Genomic DNA, 22,149 nt, shown 5'->3' with positions numbered 1-22,149 from the left:
GCGTGTGTGTGTGTGTGTGTGTGTGTGTGAGAGAAATGGGGGGAGATAAAGGAAAGAGGAAGTTGTAGGTAGATAAGGGGTGACAGGAGAGGAGTGGTGAAGTGATAGGAGAAGGCCTGGTAGAAAGCTCCAGGTTGGTAGTGGCTCCTGTTAAACTCTGTGACATTTCCAATGTCAGCCGAGCTCCATCACCATGCTATTTTGGAAGCCCGAGCTGCTTCCTAATTTACTGCCGCCACTGAATTTATGACTGACGAAACAGGACTCAGGGAAAAGAGTAAAATACAATGTGAACCCAAGGACAGGGACCAGCCAACCTTGCATTTAAACGTTCATCGATGGCCATATTGGTTATAGTGACAACGTTCTGGCACTTTCAACAGCAATAATACAAGATGTGTGTGTGTGTCAATAAACACAATGTGTTGCAGTGTGTCTGTATACTGTGTATACATACGTGTTGGAAACAGCTCCGGACGCTGGGTTCAATGTTGCTCCCTCCGAAGGCGGCGACCTCTCCTAGTTGCCGTGGTATCTGGATGGCGTCGTGGAGCAGCAGACCCAGCTGTCTCTGGTCACACGTATCCCCCGACGACGCCACCTGACTGAACAGGTCTGGAGGAGAGAGAGAGACACAGAGAGGCGAGGGGTGTGAGACTACAGAAATACAGTTTCTCATCCAAGCCTCCACTGTCAATCTTTATCAGTGAGTGTGTTGTGTGAGAGTGTGAGTCAGCGTGTTGTGTCAGCGAGTGTGTGTGTCAGCATGTGTATTAATAGCCCTATGTGGGTACTCATCTATCAGAGCTCAGAGAGGAGAAGGTAGAGTAGAGGAGTCCTGGTGAGCTGAGCAACCCTGTCAGAATACAATCCATAGGAATCCACAGTCCCACCCTCCCTCTCTCTCCCCTCTCTCTGCACCTCCCTCTATTCCACTCTCCCCTCCCTCCATCCATCCATCCCTCCCTCTTTCCCCCTCTCTCCATCCATCCCTTTCTTCCTCCCGCCCTCTCTCTCCCCCTTCTTCCCTCTCTTCCCCCCCCCTCCCTCGCTTCCCCTCCCTCCCTCCCGCCCTCTCACTCCCCCTTCTTCCCTCTCTACCTCCCACCCTCCTTCTCTTCCTCCCGCCCTCCCTCGCTTCCCCTCCCTCCCTCCCTTCCTCCTGCACTCCCTCTCTCTCCCCCTCCCTCCCTCTCTTCCTCCCTCCCCCTGCCTCCATCCCTCTCTATATCCCTCCCTCCCTCTCTCCATCCCTCTCTTCCTCCTGCCCTCCCTCCATCCCTCTCTCCCTCACCCTTCTCTTCCCCTCCCTCTCTCTCCCTCCATCCCTCCCTCCATCCATCCCTCTCTTCCTCCCCCTCTCTTCCTCCTGCCCTCCCTCTCTCCCCCTCAATCTCTCTCTTCCTCCCGCCCTCCCTCTCTCTCCCTCTCTCCATCCCTCCCTCTCTCGCTCTCCCTCCATCCATCCCTCCCTCTCTCTCTCCCTCCATCAGTCTCTTCCTCCCTCCCTCTCTTCCTCCTGCCCTCCCCCTCCCTCCCCCTCTCTTCCCCTCCCCCTCCCCATCCCTTCTGCCCTCTCTCCCTCCCTCCATCCCACTCTTCCTCCCCCTCTCTTGCTCCATCCATCCCTCTCTCTCCCTCTCTCCCTCCCTCCATCCCTCTCTTCCTCCCCTCTCTCTTGCTCCATCCATCTATCCCTCTCTCTCCCTCTAACCCTCTCTTCCTCCCTCCCTCCCTCCCTTCCTCCCTCCATCCCTCTCTCTCCCTCCCTCCCTCTCTTCCTCCCTCCCTCCCTCCCTCCCTCCCCCTCCCTCTCTCCCTCTCTTCCTCCCTCCATCCCTCTCTTCCTCCCCCTCCCTCCCTCCCTTCCTCCCTCTCCCTCCATCTCTTCCTCCCCCTCCCTCCCTCCCTCTCTTCCTCCCGCCATCCATCTCTTCCTCCCTCCCTCCCTCCATCCCTCTCTTCCTCCCCCTCCCTCCCTCCCTACCTCTCTTCCTCCCACCATCCCTCTCTTCCTCCCCCTCCCTCCCTCCCTCTCTTCCCCCCTCTCTCGCTCCCTCCCTCTCTTCCTCCCGCCATCCATCTCTTCCTCCCTCCCTCCCTCCCCATCACTCTCTTCCTCTCCCTCCCTCCCTCCCACCATCCCTCTCTTCCTCCCCCCCTCCCTCCCTCCCTCTCTTCCTCCCCCCCCCCCTCTCTTCCTCCCTCCCTCCATCCCTCTCTCCCTCCCTCCCTCTCTTCCTCCCTCCCTCCCTCCCCCCCCTCCCTCTCTTCCTCCCCCTCCCTCCCTCTCTTCCTCCCTCCATCCCTCTCTCTCCCCCCTCCCTCCCTCCCTCCATCCCTCTCTTCCTCTTCCTCCCTCTCTCCCTCTCCCTCCCTCTCTTCCTCCCTCCATCCCTCTCTCTCCCTCTCTCCCTCTCTTCCTCCCTCCATCCCTCTCTCTCCCTCCCTCCCTCTCTTCCTCCCTACTTCCCTCTCTCTCCCCCTCCCTCCCTCCCTTTCGTCCTCCTGCACCTCACTCTCCCCTTCCCTATTTCTTCCCCTGTCTCTGTAAATCTCCTCACTATCACAGGAGAGCAATCAATTCCCCATCAGCCCCTGCTCTGAGGGTATGACAGGGCATCTGCCCATCGTTGAGAAGGGAAACCTCTCGTCTAAACGTACAAACACTATATTTATTGTTTCAATCGTAAAACAAAACGAAACCAAATTGAATGCAACAGCTCAGTTAATTGTTGTCAGGGTTCTGTCTGCCTTGTTACTCCCAGATAGGATAAAGAGAAAGAGACAAACTTTGATGAACTCCCATATCTGTTAGGCGAAATACTGCAGTGTGCAGTCACAGCAGCAAGATGTGTGGCCCGTTGCCATGAGAAAAGGGCAACCAGTGGAGAAGAAATAAACACTGTGTACTTCAATTAGGGGAGGGTTGGTAAGGTTAGGCCAAAATAATAAAGTTAAATATTTGTATATTATATATACATTTACAAAAAAATATATGGGGATTGGAAAGGATGCAGATAATTACATTGATAGAAGCCTCAATCTGTAATATTAAAGCTGATTTATCCACTAAAATAATACAAAATACAAATTCTACAACACTGTAAAACAACCTGTTCACTTACTTTCCCTTTCATACTAACTTTGTATTTATTTTTATATAAACTTTATTTAACTAGGCAAGTCAGTTAAGAACAAATTGTTACTTGCAATGACGGCCTACCAAAAGGCAAAAGGCCTCCTGCGGACGGGGGCTGGGATAAAAAAATACAAATATATAGGACAAAACCCACATCATGACAAGAGACACCACAACACGACATAAAGAGAGACCTAAGACAACAACATAGCATGGCAGCAACACATGAAACACAGCATGGTAGCAACACAACATAACAACAACATACTCTAGTAGCAACACAACATGACAACAACATACTGTAGTAGCAACACAGCATGGTAGCAACACAACATAACAACAACATACTCTAGTAGCAACACAACATGACAACAACATACTGTAGTAGCAACACAGCATGGCAGCAACACGACAACACAGCATGGCAGCAACACAACATAACAACAACATACTCTAGTAGCAACACAACATGGTAGCAACACAACATGACAACAACATACTGTAGTAGCAACACAGCATGGCAGCAACACGACAACACAGCATGGCAGCAACACAACATAACAACAACATACTCTAGTAGCAACACAACATGGTAGCAACACAACATGACAACATCATACTGTAGTAGCAACACAGCATGGCAGCAACACAACATGGTAGCAACACAACATAACAACATACTCTAGTAGCAACACAACATGGTAGCAACACAACATGACAACATCATACTGTAGTAGCAACACAGCATGGCAGCAACACGACAACACAGCATGGCAGCAACACGACAACACAGCATGGTAGCAACACAACATAACAAACAACATACTCTAGTAGCAACACAACATGGTAGCAACACAACATGACAACAACATACTGTAGTAGCAACACAGCATGGCAGCAACACAACATGGTAGCAACACAACATGACAACAACATACTGTAGTAGCAACACAGCATGGCAGCAACACAACATGGTAGCAACACAACATGACAACAACATACTCTAGTAGCAACACAACATGGTAGAAGCACAACATGACAACAACATACTGTAGTAGCAACACAGCATGGCAGCAACACAACATGGTAGCAACACAACATGACAACAACATACTCTAGTAGCAACACAACATGGTAGAAGCACAACATGACAACAACATACTGTAGTAGCAACACAGCATGGCAGCAACACAACATGGTAGCAACACAACATGACAACAACATACTCTAGTAGCAACACAACATGGTAGAAGCACAACATGACAACAACACACTGTAGTAGCAACACAACATGACAACAACATACTGTAGTAGCAACACAACATGGTAGCAACACAACATAACAACAACATACTCTAGTAGCAACACAACATGGTAGAAGCACAACATGACAACAACATACTGTAGTAGCAACATGGTAGCAACACAACACGACAACAACATACTCTAGTAGCAACACAACATGGTAGCAACACAACATGACAACAACATACTGTAGTAGCAACACATGGTAGCAACACAACAACAATAACATACTGTAGTAGCAACACAACATGGTAGCTACACAACAACAACAACATACTCTAGTAGCAACACAGCATGGTAGCTACACAACATGGTAGCAACACAACATAACAACAACATACTCTAGTAGCAACACAACATGGTAGGAACACAACATGACAACAACATACTGTAGTAGCAATACAACATGGTAGCAACACAACATGACAACAACATACTCTAGTAGCAACACAGCATGGTAGCTACACAACATGGTAGCAACATACTGTAGTAGCAACACTGTTTCCCTTGTTTATTTCCCTTTCGTTTATTGCCTATTCCATTTGCGTTGGCAATGTAAACATATGTTTCCCATGCCAATACACCCCTTTGAATTGAATGGATTTGAGAGATAGAGAGAGTTGGCGGGAGAGAGAGAGATGAGAGAGAGTTGGTGGGAGAGAGAGAGATGAGAGAGAGTTGGTGGGAGAGAGAGATGAGAGAGAGATATAGAGAGAGTTGGCGGGAGAGAGAGAGAGATGAGAGATATAGAGAGAGTTGGCGGGAGAGAGAGAGATATAGAGTGTTGGTGGGAGAGAGAGAGAGATGAGAGATATAGAGAGAGTTGGCGGGAGAGAGAGAGATATAGAGTGTTGGTGGGAGAGAGAGAGATGAGAGATATAGAGAGAGTTGGTGGGAGAGAGAGATGAGAGAGAGATATAGAGAGAGTTGGCGGGAGAGAGAGAGAGATGAGAGATATAGAGAGAGTTGGCGGGAGAGAGAGAGATATATAGAGTGTTGGTGGGAGAGAGAGAGATGAGAGATATAGAGAGAGTTGGTGGGAGAGAGAGAGAGATGAGAGATATAGAGAGAGTTGGTGGGAGAGAGAGAGAGATGAGAGAGAGATATAGAGAGAGTTGGCGGGAGAGAGAGAGAGATGAGAGATATAGAGAGAGTTGGCGGGAGAGAGAGAGATATAGAGAGTGTTGGTGGGAGAGAGAGAGAGATGAGAGATATAGAGAGTGTTGGTGGGAGAGAGAGATATAGAGAGTGTTGGTGGGAGAGAGAGAGAGAGAGAGATATAGAGAGAGTTGGTGGGAGAGAGAGAGATATAGAGAGAGAGATATAGAGAGAGAGATATAGAGAGAGAGATATAGAGAGAGAGATATAGAGGGAGAGATATAGAGAGAGAGATATAGAGAGAGAGATATAGAGAGAGAGATATAGAGAGAGATATAGAGAGAGAGATATAGAGAGAGAGATATAGAGAGAGAAATATGGAGGGAGAGAGAGAGAGAGATATAGAGAGAGATATAGAGAGAGAGATATAGAGAGAGAGATATAGAGAGAGAGATATAGAGAGAGAGATATAGAGAGAGAGATATAGAGAGAGAGATATAGAGAGAGAGATATAGAGAGAGAGAGATATAGAGAGAGTTGGTGGGAGAGAGAGAGATATAGAGAGAGAGATATAGAGAGAGAGATATAGAGAGTGAGAGACAGGGATGCAGTATAGACAGGAAGAACGATTGAGAGAGAGAAAGAAGGAAGACCGAGAGAGCGAGAGAAATACAGTGGAGAGTGAGAAAGGCGATAGAGAGCGGGGGGGGGGGCAATAAAAGGAGGGAGGGATGTGGCTCACCTATCTGCCTGGTGTTGTCTTTGATCTCTGTGTGAGACCCTGCCTTGATGTCAGCTCTCCTTAAGTAGAGTGGTAATGGCGATTCTATGATACCGTGCATGTGCGTGGGTGTGCATGTGCACAAACCAGCCTTGATGTCAGCTTGCATTAAGTTAAGTAACTAGGGCTGTTCTTCGATACTCTACTCTATCCTGTGTGTGTGTGTGTGTGTGATTTTGACCAGGTCTTCATGTTTCCTTGAGTAGCGATGGCAGTTCTTCGATAGTGCACATCCCTAGAGTATAAGCCGGCCATACTTCTTCAACCATGAGCAGCAATGCGTATCAGCTTCATAAGCCTTCATAGCCACTACTAGGACATCGTTGTCATGAAACTCCAAAATCAAATGAACCCCAGACTTTCTTAACATTTCTACTCCGACTCAAACGTCCTGCCCTACAATTATAAGTGATATGCATAATACACAAGGTATCGAGTTGAGAGCCAAATCGCTATGTAGTTGGGTTCTATGTTGCGGTGGTGGACTGTGCTACTTGTGATTTAGTGAGTTGCTGTGGATGGGTGTCTGGGCCTGACACCAATGTGACTCTAAACGAGAGGGACTCGCCCAACCGTGCTTGATCTCTTTTTGAGACTAATAGAAATTGCCAGTGGAACGAATAGGCTCAGGGACAGACTCCACGTCACAGGAGGGGTAGAGAAGGAAACTATGGAGGGAGAGGACAGATAGAGAGAGAGGAAAGGAAGAGAGGGAAGAGATAGAAGGGGAGAACAGAGAGAGATAGAGAGATCGAGGAGGAGAAAACGAGGACACAAAAGCAAGAGAGCAAATTGAGGACAGAATGCACGTTATCTGAAAGGACAAAGCATACTCCCCCAGCAGCCCTAGACACATCCCTAATCCCCCTGCAATGAAACTAAATAAATAAATAAATCAAATACAAAACAAGTGGGAGGTCTCTCATCCAATTAGATGGTCCATTCACTGGCGTCCTCTGACACGGTCCGATCGGCACCCTGGGTAACTGAGCTGGGATTACAGCCTGGCAGAGGGCATTATGGGATACGCTGGCACGGACTACGCTACAACGCTCCCACTGGGGCTGTTCTCAATTCACCTCAGAGTGTGTGGGGGTGTGTCAAAGTGTGATTTAAGTCTATCAGAGCTTGATCAAGTTTTATTATTTTTTCACTTCAGTGTGTGTGTGTGTCTGTGTGTCTGTGTGTGTGTGTGTGTGTGTGTGTGTGTGTGTGTGTGTGTGTGTGTGTGTGTGTGTGTGTGTGTGTGTGTGTGTGTGTGTGTGTGTGTGTGTGTGTGTGTGTGTGTGTGTGTGTGTGTGTGTGTGTCTGTGTTTGAGTGTTTCTGTGAATGCTATGTGTGTGAAAGGATTTTTGTGGGATGGTTGGTACTTGCATTTGTATTTCTCCTCCAGATGGCCCTTGGAGAGCGAGAGCAATCCTATCTTCATGGACAGGACACGGATCTTTCCACTGCGTCCACTATAGAGGGAACACACACACAGTGGACATTTGTTTTAGGAGAGAAAATCACTTCTACAAGGTGTGTGTGTGTGTGTGTGTGTCCACGTACGTGTCGTATACATTGAGCAGCCAGTTGAGACACATATCGACACACAACGGAACATTGACCAGGTCCTTGTGCTGCTGCTCCAGCCCATCATAGATGGACGTCAGACAGTTAATCACTTCTGGCACTGTCAGCAGCTGGGCATTCTGGGTAAGCTTGTGCTGCTCGAAGGTGCTCTGGGCCACATTCAGATCCAACAGATCCACTGGAGGGAGGGAGGGAGGGAGGGAGGGAGGGAGGGAGGGAGGGAGGGAGGGAGGGAGGGAGGGAGGGGAAAGAGAACAGACTTTTCAAAGTTGTTTACTGAGACCACTCAATGGCAACAAAGAACATTCTAAAATGATGAAGAGCAGTGGAAATTGCCACAGCAAATTACAGATGGTTGTAATGACAACACGGCCACAGACAGGATATGAGGTGTCGGGGTAGACGGGGGTGTGACACCAGGGCAGCAGGCCAACCCATTTATGTTACAGATACTGGAGACACGAGTCAGAGTTAACCTAATTAGCCGTTTAGCCGTTTAAGGGAGTGTATAGGAGATACACACAGACATACATCTGACAGTGGGGGATCAAGAAGGAAAAACAAAACACGAATGGGAAGGAGTTTGAGGAAAATATACAGACTTGTTTCCTCTCGATCTCTTTCTCTCTCCTCCCTCTCTCGCACTCTCCTTCCTCCCTCCCTCACTCTGTTCCAGGGCATTAAGCCAGAGTAATAACTAATAAATACAGATCTGTGTCTGTGCTTTGGACTTCAGGCTTTGACTTGTAATCTAATGGGTGAAATTGAATCTGAACGCCCTCAGTCCAAATCACTCAGACGTACTAGGAGCTCTCGTCTCATCATCACAAGATAATGCAATATAATATGACAAACCCAAAACGCCTGAATCATCTAAACTCATTAACACCCACACTAACTCATAAAACCACACACACACACTGCCCCCTACTCTCAGCACGACAAACCCACTCCACCCTCTACCCCAGAAGTACGACAGAAAGCAGACAGAGAAAGAAGAAAGTGAAGCAGTAAAGTTTGGAGCTCTCTAAATAACAGCATTAACTGGGTGGTTCAATCCCTGAATGCTGATTGGCTGACAGCCATGGTATACCACAGGTATGACAAAACATTTGTTTTTACTGTTCCAATTACGTTGGTAACCAGTTTATAATAGAAATACGGCACCTTGGGGGTTCATGGTATACAGCCAATATACCACGGCTAAGGGCTGTGTCCGGGCACTCCGCGTTACGCCGTGCGTAGTAACTTAGCCATGGTATATTGGCCATATACCACCCCCCCCAGAGTTATTGCTTAAATAACCACTGGGTAATAATGACAGAGAGCCTGGCACAGTCCCAGCAGCAAGGTACAGCAATACCCAGAGGAAGAGGTCACCATTTCTATCCACACACCGTCAGCAGCCAACAGGGAATAACTAACACGAAGATAGCTATGGCCAGCTGGTTATTGTGGAAGACAATTTATTCCCTTTTGGGATGAAACACACAGCGGCACAGATGGAATCTCAACTAAACAAAAGGATGTTACACATACAGGTACACACAAACTCAATCGCATACCTGGTTGCACGCACACACACACACATGCATGTGTTTGTGTCAGTGTGTGTGTGTGTGTGTGGTGTGTGTGTGTGTGTGTGTGGTGTGTGTGTGTGTGTGTGTATGTGTCTGTGGGGGGAAAAGGAAACTTACAGCACAGTGCTTTCTGTAGCCTACGGATCTTCATGGCTGTTCTGTAAGCGGAAAATCTCACGTTGTTCAGGTCAGCTAAAAGGTGAGAGAGAAAGATAGAAAGAAAGAGAGAGAGGAAAGAGGGATGGAATCAATCATACAGAAAGGATAACAGTGGTCTGACATGAAATGATGATGTCAAACTGGAAACCTGTTGAAAAGACGTGCCGTAGTGTAATTTCTATATAGTCACAGGGAGGGCTGGAAATGGCTGGTAATTGGGTTATGTGAGACCTCTCTCAGAGGAGCTGAGTCCTATCTGTTGAGCGTTGGCCTTTAGGAACTGTTCCACAGCTTATCACTGATCCATCTGATCATTAAAGAACAGTCACACTGACCACCGCAACAGTGACCCATACATAAATATGGATGTTACAGTCAGTGTGTGTGTGTGTGTGTGTGTGTGTAAGCGAGACAACAAGACACTGTGTGAAAGAGCACATGACAGAAAGCTTTGCAGTTATGACGTGGTGTCAAATGTGAGTGAAAGTGAATGTTCTGTGATTATATGACTGGTGTCTGTTTCATACCAAGAGACTGGTAGAGCTCTGTCATCTTTGGATGGTCCCAGCAGGTAGTCTGAGTCTGGTGGCTGGAAGACAACAGGGGATAACGATAAGGCTTTTGTAACACACACACAGGACCGTATTTTACTATATACCGGTATTGATGCTCGGAACGGTTTGGGTTTTTACTTTACCTTCTATAACGGTATTTGACTATTTGGTTTGTTAAATGTGATACGCAGTGTGTAACGTCCATTTGTATAGTTTACTCCGCTACCTGAGTCGTCCCTCTCTGCTCTCTCTGCACGCCGCTTCCACACAGACCAAGTCCCAGCCCTTCACTCAAGGAGCGCATTTGTTGTTGCTCGACCACGAGACACTTTTGTTCAGTCTGCATGGTCAATGCAGCACATGTTGATGACAATGATGTTGTTCTCAATTTCAATTCACAAGCATTCTATAATTACAATATTAGTTTGTGTTTCTTACATCAGCAAACAGCTAGTTTGTATTTTCTTAGCAAGTTAAGCTAAATCGTGTTAGCCACTAATGCTAATCGCTAGCTAACTAGCTAATAAAATTACTGAGTCAGAGCAAACGTAGCTGGCTAATACAGCCTGATACCAGTGCTGGTGGAGGCCTAAATCAGCATGTTGTTTGTGCAACAGTATCTTCTAAATCAAAGAGGAATAGGCAAAGATGTAATGTAGCCAAAGAGTATAGGGTCCCATAGGAAACACGGAACATCACTAATAAACATTATATTTACATGATTCCAAAAGTTCACCCAAGTGTTTTGATCTAAATCAGAATGGAGAAAGACCCATTGAAATAATTGAAAAAATATGTGTTGCCACTCCAAGGTCACGCACTACTCAAAAAGCAAATGTAGAGCTTTTATTAATCAAAAACATGAAATAAATAAAAACAAATACGGTCATAAATTTTAAAAATACCATATGATATTTAGGCCATATCGCCCAGCCCTAACACACACACACACACACACACACACACACACACACACACACACACACACACACACACACACACACACACACACACACACAGACACACACACACACACACACACACACACACACACACACACACACACACACACAGAGAGACAGACAGACAGATAATTCGCTCTGTCTTGTCGACTGGTTTTCTTATCGTCTCAATAATAGAAGCACATGTATACAAATACAAAACGCGGATCTGATTGTGATTCCCAAAGCATACAAATCGTCTAGGAGGCCTTCAGGGTGATGCACAAGGACACACCCCTCATCTCTGCAGGCCTCCTCTCAGTACGGTACGTAGCACACACAGCCAGGTCCCCTGGGGCTAAGAGGGGGACATGTTGATGTCTTGTCTCCATCCTGTTTACATTTCAGCTTCTGAGAAACGCCGCCAGGTGCAGAGAGCACAGACAACACAGCCAAATCAACAAGAACCATGTTTGAAATAAAAACACACAAACAAATTGACTTGAATCTGATCAAGCAGAGCAGTGTTGATGACTCCAGAAGACAGAATTGATAAGGAGGTGTGGGGTTTTTGTCTGTCTGCTGCCCTTCTTCACCTGATCAGGGAACTAATTTGTATTTGAATGATTCTCCGCTTTGGCGAAATATTCCTTCCTGTACCCACACTGATATCAAGGGAATTGTTGGGAATTGCTGTGTTGTGACGTCTATTCTGAATGCCAGTATCTCTGTGATTAGGTTGTCATAGCGAGACTGTCTCCACAGAGAGAGAGAGACAGAGAGAGAGAGAGACAGAGAGGGAGAGACAGAGAGAGAGAGAGAGAGAGAGAGAGAAAATAGAGAGAGAGAGAGAGAGAGAGAGAGAGAGAGAGAAGACAGGCTATCCAGTGAAGTGAAGTGCTGACAGTAGAACACAGGGGAGATGAACTACAGAAGCCATCAGCAGGTGTTCATCCCTCATCATGCTCTGAAATGGCACACACTTTCATACCTTCCTTGCATTGCAAATATGACTAGAGCGCTCAGCTCGGGGTTTCTGTTTCAGCTGTGCTATTTGAGACAGGGGCCGATTCAATCATGGCCGGATGGATATTATTGTGTCCCAGTGAGGATTTGGGCACCAAGCTGTCAGAAATGAATTCATATCTCCTCTTGTTCGACCAGCTTGAGGATTTAGCCGCGGTTGTGCCATAAGCTTGTACACACACACCCATGCACATACGTGCATGCATGCACGGACACACACACACACAGACACACATCTGGAAGTGTGTTAATGACTTTCTATCAGTGCCAACAGCAGTCAGAGTAAACACAATAATGGTTGCCATTCAACTAAGTCTGTAGGAGGAACATCAAAGTGAAGCCAGCCTTAGCCCCAAAGATGAAACACAAGGAGTTGACTGTGATCTGGCAACCCGTGGAGTCTTTCCACTATGTATTCAGTGCAAAGCAGCAGAATGACAAACACAGCAGACAGGCTCAATCAAAAAAAATGGATTACACTAGCTGTCTACTACCACTGCTGGACCGGCAGCTTAGGCCTGTCATAATGAAGACAACCCACAGAGTTGGCAGGTTCTAAGCTTCCTCGATCATCCCTTCTTTCTCCCTCTGTCGTCCGTCCTCATTTATCCTCAGAAACTCCCAAGTTTAAGGTTATTTGTGGTAACCTTTGCAAGGACAGAGCTGTGACGCATGTACACATGTGTTAAGGCTTGAAGATCACACAGACATTCATGTCCCAAAATGTGAAAGAGATGGTTTGGCACCAAGCTCAGGGTTATAGAATCTCTCTGATTTGAAGAACCACACAGAGATCAAAGTCCCTCTTTTTTTAACAAGGAGTTAAGGTTGACTGGTCGAAAGCTACATCCTGAGAGCACCAAAGTCGCTTGGTAGTGCCATATAGAATTCTGCATTCATTCTCAAAGCCGGTTTGAGATTTAGGGTTTTTCATGTTGCCACCAATGGTTCCGAGTCCATTCTACCAATGGGTAGAATGCTTATTGGAAGTTAATTGTTGTGGAATACCTAGTGCAAAGATGGAGCTTAGAAGAGCTTTGGGTAAAGAGCTCAGACAGGAAGTCAGAGCAGCTCCACAGCCTGTCCTCAGCAGGGAGTTGAGTGAGTGATATACTGTAAAGAGCACAGTGAGCCTGGAGATGAATCCGGTTTGAGGATAAATAGATGCAGCGCTTGACATTTCTCCGTAAACATCATTATAAAACTGGTTGTTTGGATCACGGATGCTGGATGGACGAGCAGCGTTCCAAGCCGTGCTGTATTAGCTGTCACAAACACACCTATGCCTGCTAACAGTTCCATCTGAAAATGATCACTGCACCTCCATAAGAATATCATTTTCATGTTGCTATCCGAATCATCTGTTTTATTTATCTCAACTCACACATTATTTCCCATTCCTTCTAGCCAACCATTTAGTTTGGTATAGCGGGGGTTAATATAAGTCTAGCGTTTAGTTTAGCACAGCGGGGGTTAATATAAGCCTAGCGTTTAGTTTAGTAGAGCGGGAGTTAATATAAGCCTAGCGTTTAGTTTAGTAGAGCGGGAGTTAATATAAGCCTAGCATTTAGTTTAGTAGAGCGGGAGTTAATATAAGCCTAGCGTTTAGCTTAATACAGCGGGGGTTAATATAAGCCTAGCGTTTAGTTTAGTAGAGCGGGGGTTAATATAAGCCTAGCATTTAGCTTAATACAGCGGGGGTTAATATAAGCCTAGCATTTAGTTTAGCAGAGCGGGAGTTAATATAAGCCTAGCGTTTAGTTTAGTAGAGCGGGAGTTAGTATAAGCCTAGCGTTTAGTTTAGTAGAGCGGGGGTTAATATAAGCCTAGCATTTAGCTTAATACAGCGGGGGTTAATATAAGCCTAGCATTTAGCTTAATACAGCGGGGGTTAATATAAGTCTAGCATTTAGCTTAATACAGCGGGAGTTAATATAAGCTTAGCGTTTAGTTTAGTAGAGCGGGGGTTAATATAAGCCTAGCATATCGATTGCGCAACCAGGGGTGGAAAGACCCTGGATCATTGTTACTCTAACTTCCGCGACGCATATAAGGCCCTGCCCCGCCCCCCTTTCGGAAAAGCTGACCACGACTCCATTTTGTTGATCCCTGCCTACAGACAGAAACTAAAACAAGAAGCTCCCACGCTGAGGTCTGTCCAACGCTGGTCCGACCAAGCTGACTCCACACTCCAAGACTGCTTCCATCACGTGGACTGGGAGATGTTTCGTATTGCGTCAGACAACAACATTGACGAATACGCTGATACGGTGTGCGAGTTCATTAGAACGTGCGTTGAAGATGTCGTTCCCATAGCAACGATTAAAACATTCCCTAACCAGAAACCGTGGATTGATGGCAGCATTCGTGTGAAACTGAAGGCACGAACCACTGCTTTTAATCAGGGCAAGGTGTCTGGTAACATGACTGAATACAAACAGTGCAGCTATTCCCTCCGCAAGGCTATCAAACAAGCTAAGCGCCAGTACAGAGACAAAGTAGAATCTCAATTCAACGGCTCAGACACAAGAGGTATGTGGCAGGGTCTACAGTCAATCACGGACTACAGGAAGAAACCCAGCCCAGTCACGGACCAGGATGTCTTGCTCCCAGGCAGACTAAATAACTTTTTTGCCCGCTTTGAGGACAATACAGTGCCACTGACACGGCCTGCAACGGAAACATGCGGTCTCTCCTTCACTGCAGCCGAAGTGAGTAAGACATTTAAACGTGTTAACCCTCGCAAGGCTGCAGGCCCAGACGGCATCCCCAGCCGCGCCCTCAGAGCATGCGCAGACCAGCTGGCCGGTGTGTTTACGGACATATTCAATCAATCCCTATACCAGTCTGCTGTTCCCACATGCTTCAAGAGGGCCACCATTGTTCCTGTTCCCAAGAAAGCTAAGGTAACTGAGCTAAACGACTACCGCCCCGTAGCACTCACATCCGTCATCATGAAGTGCTTTGAGAGACTAGTCAAGGACCATATCACCTCCACCCTACCTGACACCCACACCAATTTGCTTACCGCCCAAATAGGTCCACAGACGATGCAATCTCAACCACACTGCACACTGCCCTAACCCATCTGGACAAGAGGAATACCTATGTGAGAATGCTGTTCATCGACTACAGCTCGGCATTCAACACCATAGTACCCTCCAAGCTCGTCATCAAGCTCGAGACCCTGGGTCTCGACCCCGCCCTGTGCAACTGGGTACTGGACTTCCTGACGGGCCGCCCCCAGGTGGTGAGGGTAGGCAACAACATCTCCTCCCCGCTGATCCTCAACACTGGGGCCCCACAAGGGTGCGTTCTGAGCCCTCTCCTGTACTCCCTGTTCACCCACGACTGCGTGGCCATGCACGCCTCCAACTCAATCATCAAGTTTGCGGACGACACAACAGTGGTAGGCTTGATTACCAACAACGACGAGACGGCCTACAGGGAGGAGGTGAGGGCCCCCTGAAGAAATTCGGCTTGTCACCAAAAGCACTCACAAACTTCTACAGATGCACAATCGAGAGCATCCTGGCGGGCTGTATCACCGCCTGGTATGGCAACTGCACCGCCCTCAACCGTAAGGCTCTCCAGAGGGTAGTGAGGTCTGTGCAACGCATCACCGGGGGCAAACTACCTGCCCTCCAGGACACCTACACCACCCGATGCTACAGGAAGGCCATAAAGATCATCAAGGACATCAACCACCCGAGCCACTGCCTGTTCACCCCGCTGTTATCCAGAAGGCGAGGTCAGTACAGGTGCATCAAAGCTGGGACCGAGAGACTGAAAAACAGCTTCTATCTCAAGGCCATCAGACTGTTAAACAGCCACCACTAACATTGAGTGGCTACTGCCAACACACTGTCAATGACACTGACTCTACTCCAGCCACTTTAATCATGGGAATTGATGGGAAATGATGTAAATATATCACTAGCCACTTTAAACAATGCTACCTTATATAATGTTACTTACCCTACATTGTTCATCTCATATGCATACGTTGATACTGTACTCTATATCATCGACTGCATCCTTATGTAATACATGTATCACTAGCCACTTTAACTATGCCACTTTGTTTACATACTTATCTCATATGTATATACTGTACTCGATATCATCTACTGTATCTTGCCTATGCTGCTCTGTACCATCACTCATTCATATATCCTTATGTACATATTCTTTATCCCCTTACACTGTGTATAAGACAGTAGTTTTTTTTGGAATTGTTAGTTAGATTACTTGCTCGTTATTACTGCATTGTCGGAACTAGAAGCACAAGCATTTCGCTACACTCGCATTAACATCTGCTAACCATGTGTATGTGACAAATAAAATTTGATTTGATTTGATTTGATTTAGCATTTAGCTTAATACAGCGGGGGTTAATATAAGCCTAGCGTTTAGTTTAGTACTGTCTTTAGACATCAATATGGTACAAGAGGCAGTATTGGCCCTCCGCTATCGCATCGGGCCGAACGACACCATTTGCCTGTGACTTTATTCATGATACAGCACTGACTCGTGTCTTATTGCTTAATTAAATGACATCTCTGAGTAAACATCATTAAAACGGGACTCTGGGATAGAATACTGCATAAAACCCAGGAAACTCCGCATTTTATGTAACTAATAAGCTACTCTGAAGTGCTGTTTATGAGAGCTTGTGGCCAAGCTATAGCAGAGCAGTAAATTACTACATTCTAATTCATATTAAATGATTAGAAATTCTAATTCCATCAGTGTGAATAGAATGACAGAGGGGACTCTGCTACTCTGCTTCTCCTTGGCTCCAGGATGCCTCAGATACAGGCAGCATAATTACAGCGTTTATAATCCTCTGCATAATGACCACTTCCCCTGGCATTTCCTGTTTGGCTTGGCTACTTCCTCCTCATCACAAACCAGATGATTACAGAAGATAAAGGATGCATCGTTTTTCACAGCTCTAGATTATCCCAGCAGGCCAGTGTGGCGATGTGTCGTATCTCAAATCTGAACATTATTGACAATAACCAACTTAACTTTTCTCCCTAAAAAAACGTTCTCTACCTCCAAGACATTGGGTCGTAAAAATGGCTCTCGACACCAAGGGGTGATACCATCTGTCCTAGCAGGACTACAAAAGTACTGCTTCCCTCTTAGCTCTTAGCTTCTTATCCATCGGGACCTCTCAAACTGGACCTCTCAAACTGGACCTCTCAAGATGGACCTCTCAAGATGGACCTCTTAAGATGGACCTCTCAAGATGGACCTCTCAAGATGGACCTCTCAAGATGGACCTCTCAAGATGGACCTCCATCTTCAGAAGGAGAACCTCCATCTTCAGTAGGCCAACCACAGGGCATGGACCTTTGCGGCAGGTAGTCTAGTGGTTAAAGCGTTGGGCCAGTAACCGAAAGGCAGTTGGATTGAATCCCCGAGCTGACGCGGTAAAATAAATCTGTCGTTCTGCCCCTGAACAAGGCAGTTAACCCAATTGTTCCCCGTTAGGCCGTCATTGTAAATAACAATTTGTTCTTAACTGACATGCCTAGTTAAATAAAGGTTAAATAAAAACATTTAAAAATAATAATTTTAAGGCAATAACTGGTGAACTGATAAGTTAGGGGAAGTACCTTTTAGGGAACAGTACATGTAATCCAGTACATAAATTAGGATGACGAGCCCATGCACTAAACTGTCTCAGAAGGAGACTTCGCCAGTAGAGAGCTAGTGTAGCATGAACGGTATATTTAACATGACCTTCTTCAAGGAAAGAGAACACAATTAGAGCAAAGCCTCTGCAACTCAAGCAAGGAGCCAACAGAGAAGAACAAGCATAAGAACACCAACTCAGGACCAAAGGAGCAACCTGAAGGAACCACCCTACTCAACCAGAAAGGACACACAGCCACCTTCTTCCCTTGTTCTCCTCTATGCGGCCTGAACAATCAAGAAGCCACAACAGTATCCAATCACAGACTGAGCATAACATCTTTTAATGTTCTGGATCTCCAGGTCTTCACTTGTTGTCTTTCATCACATTTCATACCCTTTCAAATATTTTGATCAGTGTTATTAAATGTTGATTGTATAAAGAACTTGTGTTTGTCTTGTTATTCTAAGGAAATAACTCCAATTCTCAAATAATTCCTACCTTCATATTAATCAATGTATTACTATTATTCTAATTGCAGTCTTATATAGTTATACGAGTCAGGACTTCTTACAATACCATTTTGTGCAATACTGGACTGGTGCCCCATTAATCATTTTATAGTAATAAGTGCACACACTAATCTATACCAGTGAAGACCACAAGCTACCTCTGTAGGGCAGATTATTTATTTGCTTTGCCATGCAGTATTTCCCATGCTAATACGGTGCAGGAGATTTAATATGACTCACAAATGTACATATACACATGTACGGTGCATTCGGAAAGTATTCAGACCCCTTGACATTTCCCACATTTTTTTTACAGCCTTATTCTAAAATTGATTAAATCGTTTTTTCCCCCTCATCAATCTACACACAATACCCCATAATGACATCACAATTCCCCACAGTGACAAAGAAAAAACAGGTTTTAGAAATTTTAGCAAATCTATTAAAAATAAAAACTGACATATCACATTTACTTATGTATTCAGACCCTTTACTCAGTACTTTGCTGAAGCTCCTTTGGGTATGACGCTACACGCTTGGTACACCTGTATTTGGGGAGTTTCTCCCATTCTTCTCTGCAGAGCTTCTCAAGCTCTGTCAGGTTGGATGGGGAGTGTCGCTGCAGAGCTATTTTCAGGTCCCTCCAGAGATGTTCGACCGGGTTCAAGTCCAGGCTCTGGCTGGGCCACTCAAGGACATTCCGAGACTTGTCCTAAAGCCACTCATGCGTTGTCTTTGCAGCCTGCTTAGGGTCATTGTCCTGTTGGAAGGTGAACCTTTGCCCCAGTCAATCATGTGAAATCCATAGATTAGGGCCTAATGAATTTATTTAAATTGACTGATTTCCTTATTTGAATTGTAACTCTGTCAAATCATTGAAATTCTTGCATTTATATTTTAGTTAAATATATATATATACATACAGTACCAGTCAAAAGTTTGGACACACCTACTCATATACTTTAGATTTGAGATTTTTCAAAGTAGCCGCCCTTTGCCTTGATGACAGTTTTGCACACTCAACACTCTTGGCATTCTCTCAACCAGCGACTTTGAAGAATATAAAATGTAAAACACTTTTTTGGTTACTACATGATTCCATATGTGTTATTTCATAGTTTTGATGTCTTCACTATTATTCTACAAATGTAGAATATAGTAAAAATAAAGAAAAACCCTTGAATGAGTAGGTGTGTCCAAGCTTTTGACTGGTACTGTATATATATATATATATATATATATATATATGTTATATTATATTACCTGGATTCATGCATTTATTACTCATAAAATGTGGTCTGATCTTCATCTAATCTAGAGGTGAAAGAAACACACACCTATTTAGGCAAGGTGCTGGCTAGCAGAGTAGAACACTTGAAAAATGAAAGGAGAGACGCACACTCTAGGAGCTCAGATGCAATCATTTAATAACCTAATGTCCAACGTTTCAACAGACAAGCTGTCTTCTTCAGGGTATAATGACAAACACTGCGGGGTGACTAGTTGATATAGTGTCAAAGGACACACACACAGGTGTTTGTAATCATGGCCTGATATTGTTGGTTAATTCTCAGATATAAAAATAACATATCAAAAACATGAAAGGATAGCATACTATCATAGATACAATTTGGCTACATACGCCTACAAACATTTACAATAGCAAAATCACAATAATGGCTTAAGATCAAAGTCTACATTGAGACCGAAGGGGAGCAAGGGTCTTTAAATTAAAGATCCAAGCAGCCTCTCGTTTTAACAATAAATTGTCGAGGTCACCCCCTCTCCTAGGGAGGGTAACAATATCGATGCCGATATAACGTAGAGACGAAAACGAGTTTTTGCACCGGTGCTACGATGCTCCGAGACACATCATTAGGATCTGTTTCCCTGTTTGGGGGTGTTTGAAGTATCTACATTTATAAGTGCCATTGCATTGAGCACAGCCATTACACTTGTAGGGTTGTACACTTTTCCATCCAGTAGGGGCGCAAATACATTGTCCAGGGATATCTTGGGGTGGTAAATCAGAGTTTGCCAATTGATCTCTGAGATTTCTGCCCTGCGAGAATACGACCAAGGGAAGGTCCGAAAACACATTACCGATACTATCATCGGATCTTAGAACGTGCCAATGTTTGTGAACGATTCCCTTCATTTGTTCAGAGCAATTTGAATAAAGGGTAGTTAGAACGCAAGAATGCTTCTTTTTGCGAGACGGTCTTAGAAAAAGATCTCTCGGTTTGTTTTTAATTTTTATATCTAAGAATTAACCAATGATATCAGGCCACACCCGGCCATGATCACAAACACCTGTGTGTGTCCTTTGACACTATAAAAATTAGTCACCCCGCAGTGTTTGTCATTGTACCCTGATGAAGACAGTTTGTCTGTCGAAACGTTGTTTATTAGGTTATTAAATGATTGCATCTGAGCTCCTAGAGTGTGCGGCTCTCCTTTACTTTTTCAACTGATCTTCATCTAAGTCACAATAATAGACAAACACAATCTGACTAAACTAATAACACACAAACAGTTGTACGTTTCACATTTTTATTGATGACATTGAATAATCATTGACAGTGCAGGCTGGAAAACGTAAGTGAACCCTTGAATTTAGTAACTTGTAGATCCTCCTTCAGCAGCAACAACCTCCACCAAACGTTTCCTGTAGCTGCTTATAAGACTTGCACAACGTTGAGGAGGAAATTTGATTGCACACCCCTCTTCAGGTCATGCCACAGCATCTCAATTGGGTTAATGTCGGGACTCTGACTTGGCCATTCCAAAACACAAAAAACTGCTGCCCTGACATTCTCCTGTAAAATGTCTTGATACACTTTTGAATTCATTGTTCCCTCAATGATTGCAAGGTGTCCAGGCCCTGAGGCAGCAAAGCAGCCACAAACCATGATGCTCCCTCCACCATGCTTCACAGTTGTGATGAGGTTTTGGTGTTGGTGTGCAGTGCCCTTTTTCCTCCACACATAGCGTTCAACTTTTAAGTTCAACTTTTGTCTCATATGTCCACAGCACATTTTCCCAGAAGTGTTGTGGAACATCCAGGCGGTCTTGGGCAAAATTGAGACGTGCCGCAATGTTTTTTTTTAGACAGCAGTGGTTTCCTTGGTGGTGTCCATCCATGAACACCATTGTTGTTCAGTTTTTTTCTGATAGTGGACACCTGAACAAAGACTATCGTTGTTTGTAGAGTTTTCTGGTATTTTGCTGTTACCCTTGGGTTCTTTCTCATCTCTTTCAGGATTGCCGTTTGTGCTCTTGGAGTGATCTTCGCAGGACGCCACCCCTAGGGAGAGTAGCAACAGTCCTGAATCTTCTCCATTTTGTCTCACCGTGGATGGATGAACACTAAGGTCATTAGCAATGCTTTTGTAACCTTTTCCAGCTTCGTGCATCTCTATAATGCATCTCTATAATGTGTCTTCTAAGGTCCTGTGAAAGTTGTTGGGATCGAGGCATTCTTCACACTAACCAATCTTTCTGGAGAAGAACAGACTTGTCAGTAACCAGGCTTTGTGCGGCCTTTATTTAAAACCTCTTGATACTACCCATCCCGCATGCGGGAGCGTAATCATCGCCTCAAACAATTAGCATAACGCAGCGGACATGAATCTTCCTAGAAAATCTTCCTATTCATGAAAATCACAAATGAAATATATTGAGACAAAGCTTAGCCTTTTGTTAATCACACTGTCATCTCAGATTTTCAAAATATGCTTTACAGCCAACGCTAGACAAGCATTTGTGTAAGTTTATAATAGCCTGGCATAGCATTATGCCTAGCAGCAAGCAACCTTGTCACGGAAA

At 45.2% G+C, this 22,149-nt stretch overlaps 1 protein-coding gene across 8 annotated transcripts in view; it reads right to left on the bottom strand.

The window, feature by feature from the left end:
* utrn (utrophin) overlaps positions 1-22,149 on the bottom strand; it is a 334,500-nt gene that overhangs the window by 58,403 nt on the left and 253,948 nt on the right. For all 8 annotated transcript variants that reach the window (XM_042300851.1, XM_042300850.1, XM_042300854.1 and 5 more), the window contains 5 exons: positions 10,169-10,230; positions 9,600-9,674; positions 7,879-8,080; positions 7,702-7,787; positions 458-615 (listed from right to left, as the gene is read on the bottom strand). In XM_042300851.1, coding sequence (XP_042156785.1) covers positions 458-615; positions 7,702-7,787; positions 7,879-8,080; positions 9,600-9,674; positions 10,169-10,230 — 583 coding nt within the window. The remainder of the gene's footprint in view (positions 1-457; positions 616-7,701; positions 7,788-7,878; positions 8,081-9,599; positions 9,675-10,168; positions 10,231-22,149) is intronic.

The sequence above is a fragment of the Oncorhynchus tshawytscha genome, linkage group LG18, assembly GCF_018296145.1.
Source record: "Oncorhynchus tshawytscha isolate Ot180627B linkage group LG18, Otsh_v2.0, whole genome shotgun sequence".
Classification (NCBI taxonomy): Eukaryota; Metazoa; Chordata; class Actinopteri; order Salmoniformes; family Salmonidae; genus Oncorhynchus; species Oncorhynchus tshawytscha.
This window is presented reverse-complemented; position numbering and strand designations above follow the sequence as displayed.